Raw genomic sequence first — 14,163 nt, forward strand, 5'->3', positions numbered from 1 at the left:
TCGGCATCTATTATCACCCTGTTGCGTTCGGAGCGTGGTCCTGGACAACCTCGTCGTGGCAGGGCCGGGTTGGCAAATGGCTGGCGTTGGCATGGCATGGCATGGCGTGGCATCTAGCACGAAGCTGACGGAAGATATCAAGGACGATCTCACTGGGAAGGTGTACATGGTTTCGATGGGTTTGCATTGTTTACCACAGCTATACATCTACGCAAGTGCGCGTTCTACAGAGGTCCGACATTGCCAATCTTACCAATTCGAAGAGCTGTCACACGAATGTTACACGTCGTGTTCTCGCCAGTCACGAAGCAGTTCGATCATTTGCCACGCAATCTTCTCGATCGTGTTTGTGTAACAATGCCCCCTCGTGGTCACTCGTTCAGGAACAGTTTCTGCAGGTTCGTGATGTGGCGCTGAACGGCACGTTGAAGTTCGCAGCTTCCACTCGGAAGCTCTGTACCTGACGGGCTTGAAACACGGCGCTGGGTGCGTCGATGCTTGATGGGTTTCAGCCCCGACCATCGTATATCGCGCCATCGGCCTGGAGCCACGAGGGATGTGTATCCACTTGGCGACCTGGATCTAATGCATTGACAGGGTTTCTGCGATATATTGAGGCGCATCTTGCGTACATACTGTACCTAGGCAGGCGGAGTTCCCAGGAGTTCCAGGAGTTCCGGGAACCGCTTTGATGGGTGTAACGTTTACGAGAACGGCGATGGGCCAGTGATCTACCATGAAAAGATTGTATTTTCGTGATGGGGAGCGAATCATGTTGCGATGTAGGTGGCAGGCGTGGTCGCGGTCATGCAGCCAATTGCTTGCTTGATGTCGGATGCCTCTCCACTCGGCATCCTTGGCCTGCAGCCGTTGCTGCACGTCGAGTCCAGCTGCGGGAACATCATGTGGAGTGTGTTGGTAGTGCTTTGCTTGGGTGTCACTAGACGGACTACTGCACTACTGTAGACTTTTTTCTCTTTTCTTCTTCTGCCGTACCTTACGACTCAGGGACACTATTGTAACTTACTCCTCCTTCTGCTTTTGGCTTCGCAGATCCCACGGGCAACCACGCTGCAGGTTGACGTTCGGTCAGCAGCGACGCAACGTGAATACCCCAAGCACGATCAGACAAAGAGCCGGACGATCGTTCCAGGACATGGTCCTGTGTCTCGGCATCGGCCATAGCACCGCTAGAAACTAAGCCTCATCCGCCAAGGCGTTGCTTCTTGTTTGGTGTCGGACTGGGTGGAGGGGTGGAGAGCAGGACGGCGACATTGCTGTGAAGGAAGGCTTCCAGGCAACGTTGCACCCGACATCTTTCACACATGCACGTTGCAGCCACGACGATATCACGACGGACCACAGACGACCACGTTGTATAACGAGCAGAGCGCGTGCGGCGCGATAGCCACTTCTTCGAATCTCGATCGAGCGCAGCCACCAACACGCCCGCCCGCCGTGATCCCTGACCGCGGTGACAGCGCCCAACCCGGCCAGAGCTGCGGAGACTCTCTCTATACTCTTCTTTCACGCGCCCACGCTGCGTCTTTCACACGTGGAAGCAACGCCACCGGACAGCGACTTCCTTTGTTCGTGCGCGCACGCCACATACCACGTGCGGGTAGCATAGAAAGGCCGCACGGCCGGCGCGCCCACAGTCATCATGAAGGTCCGTGGCAGCACGAGCGACGCGCACTCGCAGCACAACGTGGGCAAGGCCGGGAGCATGCTGACGCTCGCAAAGTTCCGCCGCTCCATGAAGAGCGACAAGCACGACTCCGCCAAGCCCGTCCAAGTCTCGATACCGCAAAAGGACGCCATTGCCATTGAGGCCCCAAAGAAGGTATGCATGCACCCTCGCACGCGAGAGCGAGAATGCGAGAATGCGAGAATGCGCCGGCCCGACGATCACGCCGCTAACAGGGTCGTTCCCAACAGGTCATAAAAGCCATATACGACTATGTCGCGCCCGCTGACTCTGACATGTACCTCTCCTTCTCCGCCGGCGACTTCCTGCACGTAGTAGCGCGCGAATCCGATCCCGATTGGTACGAAGCCTGCAATCCCTTGCGGAACGAGCGCGGGCTGGTGCCTGTCAAGTACTTTGAAAACGTGGGCAAGACGGTGCGCGACAGCGGCGACTCGAGCAAATCGATAACAAGCACCACGCATGATAGTGGTTACGCAGAGGGATCGACACCGCCCAACGTCACATCTGCGCCGCGCACGAGCGGTGCGGCTTCTGTGCCCATGAGACCAGGACCTACCCATAGACCGACGGCGTCCATAAGCCGGGCGCCTGGAGGCATCTATGGCATTGTCGCGTTTGACTTCCACGCCGAGCGACCAGACGAGCTGGACGCGAAGGAGGGCGAGGCGATTATAGTCATTGCGCAGTCGAATCCAGAATGGTTCGTCGCGAAGCCGATAACCAGACTTGGCGGCCCTGGCTTGATCCCGGTGTCCTTCGTCGAGATACGGGACATGACCACGGGTAAGTCGGTCGAAGATCCGGTGGACGCGGTGCAAAAAGCCGGCATACCAAAAGTTGAAGAGTGGAAGAAGATGGCGGCCGAGTACAAAAACACGAGTATACCGTTGGGCACTGTTTCAGGAACCACCATGGGCAGCATGGCACAAGGAATGGACCGGATGAGCTTGCAAAACGGACATCAGAACGGAGCGGGTCACCAGAGAGGAGCCAGTAACTCATACCAAACCCAGCAGCAGCAGAATCTCTTTGCGCCAGTGCGAGCATCCGTGCCGCGCTACATCTTTGCGGACGAGAAGTTCCACTTCGTCGTGGAGTGCAGACTCACCAACGGTGCACACTGGGATCTGTCTCGCATCTACGAGGACTTTTACGAGCTGCAGATTAATCTTATAAACATCTTTCCGGAAGAGGCTGGCCAAGTTCCTGGAAAGCCGCGGACACTGCCATACATGCCTGGACCTGTAAAATTCGTGACAGATAACATTAGCGAAGGACGAAGGGCCAACCTGGACGAATATTTGCGGGATTTGCTGAGGTTGCCACAGCATATCGTAACGTCTTCACTTGTCAGGAACTTCTTCGCACCGCGCGAGGGTGATTACGAAGTGGACCCAAGCGCAGTAGATCTGAACGAGCACGCAAGGCCGATGGTTGCGAAAGATAGGCACTCAGCAGCATCGCAGAATTCGTACAACACGACGCCGTTCCAGCAGCCTGGTCAGCCACGGGGACCACCTCCACCGCCCTCATCACATGGCTCGTATCAGTCTGCGCCTTCCCATCAATACAACCAGTCACAAAGCTCGAACGGGCAGTTCGGCCACCGTCCGCAACCATCTCAAGCGAGCGCCAGCTTCACATCACAATCGCCGCCAAATGCTGCAGGTATGCCTGCTCAAAGGCAACCACCAGCGAGCAATGCTCAGCCTGTGAAAGTGAAGGCATGGTTTGACCGGGACACATGTGTTGTCATCCGAATGCCACCGCGAGGACAATTCACCCACGATGAGCTATACCGAAAGATCGTGGAACGTAGAAGATTGGAATACAAAGGTCAAGACCAAAATGACGAAGCTCTTGATATAGAGTATCGGGACGAGAAAGACGGAGAATACTACCGCCTCGAAGGTGACGAAGATCTCGACATTGCTGTCGAACGAAATGAGAAACTCACGCTGGCGGTGAGAGCTGCCAATGTTTGAAGGAAGTCACCATTGCTGCTTTTGGCGAACTGAGATACCCCCACAAAGGCAGTATTGGATTGCCTGCAGCGGCCTTGAGAGCAGATCATCTTTTTCTTCTTGGAATCTTGGGTACGCCGGCTTTTTATGACGACTATGGAGCTCATGGCGAATGATGGGATATGGCGAAATGACTGAGTTGTTTAGCTTTGCGAAGCTGGAGATATGGCTTGCTTTGGAAGTGGGTGGCGCTATGGCGATGACGGGCGCGAATATCATGTTTTGGCGTTGGCAAAAGGCAATGAGCGGGATGCAGATCTGTGGGATTGTTTTGATAGCCATTTATTCTTTTTTCGGCAATGTTTATGGAATTTAGCTATTGGTGGCTTATCGCGGTGGTGGTTGGAGGTTGTGGTGGAAATGTTCGCTGGGCGATGCAGGCGGGATGTTATGATATCCAGTATCTATTTGTGAGCTAGCGAGAGATGAGGTGAAATTGTTTTTGATACCCTGGCCTACCTTCCCGGGCGGTTTTCATCTCAGCTCCGGTCTTGGGTGATGATATGGGTTGTGAAGGTGCTGGACTTAAGCACAAGGAAGTGCAGTGGAAAATGCTGAGAAGGTTGAGTACGCAGGAATGGGCCAACGTGGCAACTCTCATCTCCAGATACGACCCCTGACCATCTACACTGGCTGCGCCGACCCCCTCGCCTCCTCAATCTTCGTAAACGGCGCAGCGAACGCATACCGCGCCACACCCGCACCATAATCTTTGCCAGGAATCCTCTCTACAACAACAACAAAATCAGCAGGGATCCCACCCCCAAGCCCCCATCAAGGACAGAACACAACACCGAAGGAAGAACGCAAAACTCACCATGATCCGCCGGAAACCTCTCCCTCAAATCCCACCCCCGTCCCCATCCCCACTCCTATCATACGTCGCATACACACTCGCCCGCGGCTTCTGCGTCCCACTCTTCTGGGATCTATGCGCAAGGTGCGAGCCGAAGATTAACAAGTCCCCGGCTGCTAGTTCTACGGGGATTCAGGTATGGGAGCTCTCTCAGGAGGGATGGATGGACTGCGCCGCCGCTGCTATTGGAGGGTGCGACGGACGTGAGGTGCGAGCCGGGCACGGGTTCGATGTAGCTGTTGAGCGGGGTTGCGGGATTGATGGTGAGGGTGGCGGTTGTGTGTGAGGTCTTGAGCTTGAGGGGGGTGGGGGTGGGGTTATGTGGTTGTAGGCTGGGGCGTTGAGGTGGGGGTGAAATCGTTGCCGTTGGGGAGTTTGTCCGAGATGAAAGAGGTAGCAGTGTATCGGTTGCCTGTGATTAGAGATACGTTGATGGTGATGGGGATAGGGGTGGGATGGGACTTACAGTTGATTATGTCTTTGAAGAGGAGCATGTCGGAGCGTGTGAGTTGTTTGAGGATGGAGGCGAGGGCGGGGCCGTGCAGGAGGGAGGAGAAAGAGGGGTGGTAGTCGACGAAGTTGTCGGTGCGCATTAGTTGGCGTTCTCCCGAGGCGGTGAGTTCGTCCTGGCCGCGGGAGGAGATCAGCGTTACTGACACGCCACGCAGGAATGTTGCCCAACATCTAGTGCGGAGCGGCAGGAATGAGATTGAGCTGGCATGGCTCAAGGAGTCGATGCGTTCTACCGTTCACACTCACATATGGCATCCATTTCCCGTGCTCGCGAGGAAGATTGCGGACTTCGTTTGTCCATTTCTGGAGGAGGGGTGGGGATACGAGGTTGTGTGACTGGCAAGGTAGGATCAGGTAGCCTTGGGTGTCGAAGTGAGCTATCTGCTCGTCGGTCAGAATGAGGTTGGTCATGGCGGTGGTAGTGGTGGTGATGGGGCAGGGCTCTTGGCGGTCGGTTGGGCGGTTCTCGCTGAGCTGTGGAGAAGCCCATTGCATCCACACGATCGTGCATACAAGTTTTATCTCCCCTGCTACTGTAACCACAACCCGATCTGGAGGCACCGGGTACCTGTCCGATGGAGGTCGATATCTGGGGAAGTGATCGCCTGAGTCATGGTCGGTGGGAAAGCCGATGTTGCATATACTTGGAACCTCATGTCAACTTGTGACTGCACGACATGCGGCATTCTCTCCGTCGATAGGATATGGAAGTTGTGGACGATCTGGAGTAGGTCAGAGTCTTGAACTCTATCTCCCTCTCCTACTTCAGGTCGATACACTTCGCACGCCGTTCCAACATGTCCACCAGCAGAGGACTCCTCGCCCATCACGGCGATCCAGTCACCACCACCGACTATCGAAGCAGAAGCTAAAAAGACCGTAACCGACCTCTTCACCTTCATCACAAACCAAGGCACCAGCGACTACCTAGGCGAACCCAACTCCCAACTCCAGCCCTCCCTCCAAGCAGCAACCCTAGCCCAGCACGCCGGCTGCGACGACGACACAATCCTAGGCGCCCTCCTCCACGACATCAGCCGCTTCATCCCCGCAGGCGAGAAAATGGACTCCATGGTCGACCACGAGGGGACGTACGTCGGCAAAGCAAGTCATGAAGTCCGTATCTCCAGCGTCGCCTCCCTTCGACCGGCGACATCTCGCTGACCCGCTCCCAGATCGTCGGCGAACCCTACCTCCGCCCCCTCACCTTCAGCGCCAAAACATGCCACCTCATCGGCTCTCGCGTCATAGCGAAGCGGTACCTCGCCGCCATTGATCAGGCTTACTATGCTGGTTTAAGCCCAAGTTCCAAGACGACGTTGAAATTCTAGGGTGGATCCTTCACGGCTGGGGAAGTTCTAGAGGCGAGGAGGGATCCATTATGGGAGGAGAAGTTGTTGGTTAGGAGGTTTGATGATTTGGCGAAGGATCCGGAGACGGTTACGTCGGGGCTTGAGGAGTTTGGGGGGCTGGCTGTGAGGTCGTTGGTTAGGTCGTGGCTGGCGGTGGGGAGGAGGTGATGGGGTGGGACTGCTGGGAGCAGGTAAGCTGTGAATCAGGAGCCTTTTCGTGAAGCATCTCTATGTATTTGTCGCTGTTATGGATAGGCTGCTGACTGCTTGATAGTGCCCGTGTCGCGATAATGTGGCCACACCAACCACAGACATAAAGCCCCGCGGCTACGAGCCTGACAGCCTCATGTTGACATGCAATAACGATAATAGAGAACCCAACGCTAAACCGGCTAATTAAGCACAGTCTCACTCATTGCATCTGCTGCATATTAGCCCAATTAACATCAGGCTGCTGGAACCCATTCATCTGGCCCTGATTAGTGAGAAAGTCAAACTCATGCATGAAGAAGTTGTTGAACGACGTCCCATTCCAGTCATCCACCGACATATCGAACAGGTTCTGGTCGAAGTTGGGCTCATTCATGGTCACATGAGCGTTCGACGGGACTGGACCGTGGACTTCTTGCGGGCAGCATCGTTCAAGCAGATTCTCGGCACCTTTGGCAACGCTGACGAGCAAATGCCGGGGATGCATGTTGGACGTGATCCTCTTGAGGACGACGACAAGCTCTTCAACAAGACTGCGGATCTCGCTCGTGTCGACTCGGACGGACGCCGCGTACTTTGTCGCTACCTTCAGGACGAACACTACGGCGAAGGCGATCATCAGGTCGAAGTATGATGGTAAGCCGTTGAGGAATCCTTGAATCTCTTCGTCATCGTTGACAGCTCGCAGGATGGCTGTGGCTGATAGTACAGCAGTGTTTGCGCTTTCATCAATGTCAAGGGCGACATCTGGAGCTTTGAATCCAGGCTTGCCAATCCCCCGGAACGCCATGGAGAACAAGTAGAGCTTGGCAAAATGGTAGTGGAGGCCAACACCTTTCCTGGGATAGTCGCCAACATACTCGTTAAGTCGGAATCGTCTGGTCCACTCGTTGCGAATCGAGTCGAGCGAGATGCTGAATCGCCGCAGTGGTTCGATCATGCTCGAATCAAGTGGCCGCTCCACATCGATGCCGAACGTTTCGTAAATGTCAGATCCTACCGACCAGAACTGGACTTGCGATATCAGTCGCTGATCATCTTCGACAGCGTTCTCGGTCTCCAGAAATTGCATGCATGCCCGGATCGCATCGTCTCTCCTTGTCATTGGTGGTCTTCCATACGCCACAGAGAAGTGATGATCGCACACGAAAACCAAGTAGTATAGTCGTGTGCGCTGATAGTGTGTCCTGTCACCCTTCAGAGCTTGGAAGATACTTCGATGTAGCTGTATCTCTGTGGCTATACGGACAGCTGCGCCGACGCACGTCCATGAGATCCCACTAAGCCAGAAAGCCGCAACGCAGAGGCCTCGGATGTCGTCCACTGTGTTGCGCCGGGAAAAGGTTTGGGAAGCTGCTATGGAAGCAAACTCCTGATAGCACTTCTCAAAGTCCGATGTAGCCAAATGTAGCGCGCCCACAGCACATATAGCCGCAAGTAATAGAGGGGATGCGGTCCGGACCTCCACCATGTCCCTCCTATCGCCAATAATACGATAGAGGAAGTGATCTAGACGGTTTTGATAAACGTCCAGATACCTCTGCGCCGCTTCCAGACTAATCACTCCCCTCGTGATAATATCCTGATCAGCTCTATTCGTCTCCAGCCCGGGGATCGCAATAGGCGACACCACACTCCCCGGAATCGCCGCAGGTCCCGAGTCCGGATCCATGACAACCTCAAATTTCAACGGCGTATGCTTCTCCGCCTGTGGTGAAATCTGCGTCGCAGTGCCCGCCCTCATCACCGGCGGCGTAGGCACCAACGACGCACCCTGCACCAGATCCCCATCCTCTCCATTCTCTTCATCCTGCTCAATAGCCTCATCAATAACATCCGGCAGCGCAAGATGATTCGCCACTTTGCCGAGTGCCGTTTCCAAGATTCGAATCTTGCGATCGACAATGTGCTTCCAGCTCGCGTCACTTTCCAGAATCATTTGCAGGCTTTTGTTGACGGTGCATGAGAGGCCGCGCTTCTTGCAGCGCGTGCAGGGCGGTTGCCCGTGGGGGCCCATGTGGCATTTGATCTTTTGTTTGCGACATGCTACGCAGGCGGTGATTTTGCGGGTGATGTCTGGTGGTTTGCCTGGACAGAAGGGTCATTAGCCATACTCGAACACCACGTGGCAGCGTCTTGATAGACGCCACTGAGCTGAGAATTCAGCGCGCATCTGTTAGACAGACGATGTCTTGTTCCCTTTGTCCTTACGTACGATCACCGAATGTTTCCCTCAACGCCAAAACAGCGGCTGAGTCGGCGGGCGAGCCTTCCATGCTCGCTCGGCGACGCGGGTGGGCGGCTTTCACCTCAACTCGACGTGTCGCTTTAACATGACGTGTCGTTATCCATACAAATGCAGCTGTGAGCTCGAAAGTGATGATCAATGATATCTGTGCATAACGAGAAGTTCCATGCACATCCCGATCCTGCCGTTGGAGGCTTAAAACTTGAGGTGAAGTGCAACAGCTAGCGTGCCCGCGGCAACATCCCTGCCACCACCACGGTTCACGGTTCGCGTCGCCTAGCAATGCCCGGAAGAGTATTCGCCATGTTCCATACACCATCACGTCAATGGCGGCGCAGACGAATACAGTGTGCGACGAGGTCGGAGGTGGTGAAAGGTTGGATCTGGCGCGTGGCTTCCGAACAAAGCCGGCCATGCTCACTGTCATTCCCTCAACTTGAGACACGTTGCTTGTAGACGATGAATGCTCTCTTTTCCATGTTGATGGCATTTCCCTCATGCTCGTCATCTACTGGACCTCGTGATACTCCTCGTGTATGGGCCTGCGCCCCACTTCTAGGCCATGTGCCAGTTTCCCAATCAAAACTCCGCCCAAATGCATGCAACCCGCTTACTTTGCTCAATCACAACTTCTTCCTGTACAGCTCGCCACCGCAATCTCGTAGTCGCTTCGCTGCTTGCTCTGGGGTGATATCACGTTGTGGCTCTGCCATCATCTCGTATCCCACCAGGAACTTGCGCACTGTGGCGCTTCGGAGAAGAGGCGGGTAGAAGTGAATGTGGAAGTGTGACGCTTCGATTTCCTCGTCGGTGCCTGTAAGCGGCGCTTGATGCAGTCCCATGCCTGTGAATGGTTAGCCTGGCTACATTACGTGAGCCATTGCGAGACTTACTGTAGGGGAAGCTCGTCTCAAATAGATTGTCATATCGTCTTGTCACCTCGGACATCACCTCGGCCAAGTCGTTATTTTCGTTCTCATTGAAGTCCACAAGAGCCCGCTTGTGTTGCTTAGCAATGACCATGATCTCGAACGGCCATGTCGCCCACCAGGGACAACCTGCCCAAAAGCTGCTGTTCTCAAACACTGTTCGCTCGCCAGCCTCGCTCTCCAACTTCGCATAGTCAACCAGCAGATGCGCCCCGCTATGCTCGTGACGATATTGTTTGAGGTTCTGGAGCTCCAAGCTAGGCTCTTCGGGTAATGACGTTGTTGTCCAGACTTGGCCATGAGGATGTGGATTCGAGCATCCCATTGCGCTGCCCTTGTTCTCGAAGATCTGCATGTACCGGAATTGCTGTCTTGCCTCGTCGGTCACTTCGCCGTTCTGCAGACCGTTCGTTTGCGCAGCTTTGTACAACGGCGATCGTGGGTCCAGATGTGAGGTGTAGATCTTGGTCCATGTCTGTATCACTAGCAGGATATCTTGAGGCGGCATGTCGGCCAGTGTGAGGTTGTGTGCTGGAGAGAAGGTAATGACATAGCATTTGCCAGTCGTACTCTCTGCCTTAAGTAATCGTGATGCCAGAGCTGTTTATTGTCAGAACAAGTCTATGCGTCCGTATCGATGCTTTCGCTTACTGCCATCTTCCTTTGGTGGGATATACTCTGCTTGTTGCTCTTTCACAGCCGAATAGTCGTTCACAAAGACGAATGTGCTGTCGTACTTTGGATTCGAATCGCCTTGTGCTCGCTTGTTGCCAGGACATAGATAACACTACTACGCCCATCAGCTCTCTGTCATGTCTTGATCACCCCTCCAGCGTTGCGCGACGTACTGAAGGATCATAATTCGGCAGTGTGTTCTCGCTCGACTCCTCTTGCTGGCCTTGCCATGGTCTCTTCGTCCGATGCGGAGATACTAGCACCCAAGAGCCTCGTAGAGCGTTGTATCGTCGGTGCGAGATGTCGTCGAGGATGTTGTCGGGCATGGTGGAGCCCATGGGTGAGTCTGACCTGGTAGCTGAAGCGGTCCTGGGAGCAGTGTCAGGATAGTCGTTGGCAGAGCGTTGCATGATCTGGTGCATGGCTTCAAGTGAGAGAGTAGGAGGATAAGAGGTACTGACAAGCTGAGCTATTTATCCGTACTACAGCTTGCTATCTGACACGCGCTAAGGTCGCATCGGTGGTGGTGCAGCAAGTATATATCACTGCTCGGTGGGTGCTGGCGCGAGTGTTGGTTGAGTGGACTCTGTTCTGCTTGCTTTCTGCTTTCCCGCCAGAATCGCGGCGTGCCCGAGGTGGATGTGCCCGAGAGGAGTGTCCTGAGGAGAGTTTGGGTGTGAAGTAGCAGCTATCTTTGCCGACACGAGCACAATGCGGTCAATGTGGTGTCAGTGATTGGAGGAAGGTGACATTCATCGGTTGTCCACATCCCGAGCATGTGGTCGCAACTGCCAACACTACGGTGCATGACCCGACCGATATTTCGCCCGTCTTATCGCAGCTCTTTCTCCTTCGCATCGGGATTGCATATCTTGTCCCTTGTCTGCTGCTGTAGTGGTGCTTTCATGTCGCCAGCGATGCTGATCAGGCCATGGTCGTTGACGCCTGATCTCCATGATTTCAATGCTGGCTGATGTGTGACTGTGAGACTGACAGGCTCAACGAAGGCAGTCAAGTGTTGAAAAAGATCATATAGCAGTAGGGGAGGAGATAATGCTGGAGAGTAAAAGAGTGTGACCGTGAACGAGAGGAAACTGCATACCGTCGCGACTGTTGTGTAACCAGGAGCCATGCAGCGGCATCCCATATCTGGCTAACCGGACATATCACGGCGACAGAGCCCCTTCCACATGGCACATGGGCCATTCGACGTCCGTCCAGCAGGGTAGACTATCAGACTGCTCTTCATGCGATCTCTGCCATACATTACCCTCGACAGCTGGGCCACGCCCCTTCCACCAAAGCCTCCCCGATGAACTCTCAGCTTAGATAGCGATATTTGAATTATCGAAATCCGAATCATCTGGATCGGAGTTGTTCGAATTGGAGTCATCTGAATCGGAATCGTCTCGATTGGAATCGCCTGAGTCTGAATCATCTGAATCATCCGAATCCGAATCCGAATCTGAGCCGTCCGAATCCGAATCCCACTCGCTCGGGTCAAAATCATATGGTTTTGACCTACGTGGCCGGCGGTCCCATGTCACCACGCCGCCTCCGAACACACAGTTCTTCCTCGTAGCGCTCTCCCTCACCCACTCATCAAGCCAATCCACCACATCCCCCAAAGTAGCATCGTCCCTTAGTGTCTTAACGAGAGTAGCACATTGCTTCATGTCAGCGCTATGATAACAAGTCGTAGCACGAAGCCGCACTCTAACTCCAGGATCCGCGAACCTCATCCGCCGCCACGAGCCACTGTTGAAAACCCGCTTATCTGGGACTTGAAAGTCTCTAGGTCTGTAGTGGTCAAATTCCACCCCTATCGTCTGCTGACGTGGATCAGAAAATGGCATGGTCAGATCCAGGCGTCGGATCCTCCAGTGTGGTAGCAGTGGAGATGTGTCCCCTCCGCTGGTGAAGAAACCTCCGCGGTGGACTTTCTTGAGGATGAAGCCGTTCAGATAGCGTCTGAGGTTTAGGTGCTTGGCCTCATCGTTGGTTGGTTTGAGGAAGGCGAGCTGCTGGAGGTGTGAGGAGGATTCAAAAGTCGTCTTGAAGACCTTGCTGATTCTTTGCACCGTGAGAAGCTCCTGCGCATCCATGTATGAGAGAACCTGCTCGAGGATTTCGCGGATGGCGAAGACGTCATTGGCTGTCTTTAGTGTCGCCATGTTTTGTACGCTGCTGTGATTTGGTGATTCTCGCTGCTGGATCAGTAGTAGAGGCAGGAGAGACCTCTGCTGATAAAGGTGTCGGGTCAAGATCGTCGAGATCGAAAGATCCGGGAATTTGTCTGCTGACAATTGAAAGCTGAAACATAGTCTCCAACGAAAGCTCGTTGTTAACTCTATGTCAGTATTAATTCACGCTAATACACATCTACAACTTATGCCCCGTATGCTGCACAGACTTCTTATACGCCTGCCTCGCCTCACAGTTCTTTAGCCACTCATTAATCTTCGGCCACGACTTCCCCTTCATCCCCAGCTCTCTAGCCAGAATGAAGGCAGCCGAGAAGTGCATCATGATATCCGCAGCCGTGGGCTCATCACCGAACAGGAACTTCCCCTTACTCTCTCCGAGCGCTGACTCGAGGTAGTCCATGTCTTTCTGAACATTCTTGCCTAAGCGCTCGACCGTGGCCTCAACATCACCGCCCTGTTGGAACCATTTCGCGTAGAGGATTGCGAGGCCGTGGACCATGTATGTTCCTTCTGCGGCGTGGACCCATTGCAGGATTTTGTGGCGTTGTGCGTCGCCCGGGGCTGGAATGAGTTTGTGCTGCTTGTCGTATTTGTCGCAGAGGTATCTGTAGGCAATCAGTGCCAAGTTAATCGACTCTCACCACATGGGCTCGTGCTTACTCGCAAATGTTCCCACTCTCGTAGATCATCTCCCCATCGTCCTCTAACGTTGGGAACTTCCCAAGGCCACCTGCCTGCTTCTTGAATTCCGCTGGTGCTGCATTGTTCACGCGTGGTGAGAAGTTGACTTCATAGTCCAGGCCGAGCTCGTCCAGTTGCCATGCTGTGCGAATGCAGCGAGATGCTTGGAGGAAGTGGAGTTTGATACCCATGTCGTGTGGTCGCTGCTCTTAACACCACAAGAACAGACAGAAAGAGACAATGTCAGAATGAACCGAAATATAATTTTACCTCACTCCCATGCTATACTGTAGCCGCGTTCTCATCTTTCACAAGGTCCGATAGCGAAGCCATTGCGGTCCTCCAGGGCATTACGTCCAGAGCTTGAAGTGGGGTCTGAGATGGACGAACAGCTCCCCAACATCCGCGGGTAAGGTAAAGCATTGTATCCACTGCTAATTGTCATCGAGACTTCCAGCCAAGAGGGGCAAGCAGAACGAGCATTACGAAGCTCTAGAACATGTAAAGGTCAGTCAATCACGCGGGGCAAGACAATAGCTCTCCCACGTGTATTTTCCTGGATCCGAGAGCTCTGCTCGGTGGAGGAAACATCGCATGGAGATGGCATTTGATAGCACATCGTAGCAGTGTGTGCGACGAAGCAAGTCGTGTGATGTTTGAGGAGGAAGGAAGGAAGGTGACATTCATACTGAGAGCCAGGTTCTTGGTTCTCGTGCACCGACCAAGCGACAGGGGTGCAGGCGACGGCGTGAACATC

At 54.1% G+C, this 14,163-nt stretch overlaps 7 protein-coding genes across 7 annotated transcripts; 2 read left to right on the plus strand and 5 right to left on the minus strand.

The window, feature by feature from the left end:
- Positions 1-1,663: 1,663 nt before the first annotated feature.
- Positions 1,664-3,696, plus strand: CLAFUR5_08686 (uncharacterized protein; the record flags this gene model as incomplete). Its single annotated transcript, XM_047907834.1, has 2 exons — positions 1,664-1,843; positions 1,939-3,696. 2 exons carry the CDS (start codon positions 1,664-1,666, stop codon positions 3,694-3,696), a joined length of 1,938 nt encoding a protein of 645 aa, XP_047759174.1.
- A 1,212-nt stretch (positions 3,697-4,908) lies between these two features.
- CLAFUR5_08687 (Dioxygenase lolE1) lies at positions 4,909-5,599 on the minus strand (the record flags this gene model as incomplete). Its single annotated transcript, XM_047907835.1, has 3 exons — positions 4,909-5,003; positions 5,058-5,217; positions 5,351-5,599. 3 exons carry the CDS (start codon positions 5,597-5,599, stop codon positions 4,909-4,911), a joined length of 504 nt encoding a protein of 167 aa, XP_047759175.1.
- Positions 5,600-5,716: 117 nt separating this feature from the next.
- On the plus strand, positions 5,717-6,435 carry CLAFUR5_08688 (2-amino-1-hydroxyethylphosphonate dioxygenase (glycine-forming); the record flags this gene model as incomplete). The annotated part of the gene is made up of 3 exons (XM_047907836.1): positions 5,717-5,831; positions 5,874-6,220; positions 6,280-6,435. The coding sequence occupies 3 exons, from the start codon at positions 5,717-5,719 to the stop codon at positions 6,433-6,435; spliced, it is 618 nt and encodes a 205-aa protein (XP_047759767.1).
- A 433-nt stretch (positions 6,436-6,868) lies between these two features.
- Positions 6,869-8,942, minus strand: CLAFUR5_08689 (Transcriptional activator of proteases prtT; the record flags this gene model as incomplete). Its single annotated transcript, XM_047907837.1, has 2 exons — positions 6,869-8,754; positions 8,882-8,942. The coding sequence occupies 2 exons, from the start codon at positions 8,940-8,942 to the stop codon at positions 6,869-6,871; spliced, it is 1,947 nt and encodes a 648-aa protein (XP_047759172.1).
- A 595-nt stretch (positions 8,943-9,537) lies between these two features.
- CLAFUR5_08690 (Galactose-1-phosphate uridylyltransferase) lies at positions 9,538-10,856 on the minus strand (the record flags this gene model as incomplete). Its single annotated transcript, XM_047907838.1, has 4 exons — positions 9,538-9,758; positions 9,808-10,443; positions 10,495-10,630; positions 10,692-10,856. The coding sequence occupies 4 exons, from the start codon at positions 10,854-10,856 to the stop codon at positions 9,538-9,540; spliced, it is 1,158 nt and encodes a 385-aa protein (XP_047759718.1).
- Positions 10,857-11,843: 987 nt separating this feature from the next.
- On the minus strand, positions 11,844-12,692 carry CLAFUR5_08691 (uncharacterized protein; the record flags this gene model as incomplete). The annotated part of the gene is made up of 1 exon (XM_047907839.1): positions 11,844-12,692. One exon carries the CDS (start codon positions 12,690-12,692, stop codon positions 11,844-11,846), a length of 849 nt encoding a protein of 282 aa, XP_047759717.1.
- Positions 12,693-12,900: 208 nt separating this feature from the next.
- Positions 12,901-13,597, minus strand: CLAFUR5_08692 (uncharacterized protein; the record flags this gene model as incomplete). Its single annotated transcript, XM_047907840.1, has 2 exons — positions 12,901-13,330; positions 13,386-13,597. 2 exons carry the CDS (start codon positions 13,595-13,597, stop codon positions 12,901-12,903), a joined length of 642 nt encoding a protein of 213 aa, XP_047760038.1.
- Between the last annotated feature and the right edge of the window lie 566 nt (positions 13,598-14,163).

The sequence above is a fragment of the Fulvia fulva genome, chromosome 3 (assembly GCF_020509005.1).
Source record: "Fulvia fulva chromosome 3, complete sequence".
Classification (NCBI taxonomy): Eukaryota; Fungi; Ascomycota; class Dothideomycetes; order Mycosphaerellales; family Mycosphaerellaceae; genus Fulvia; species Fulvia fulva.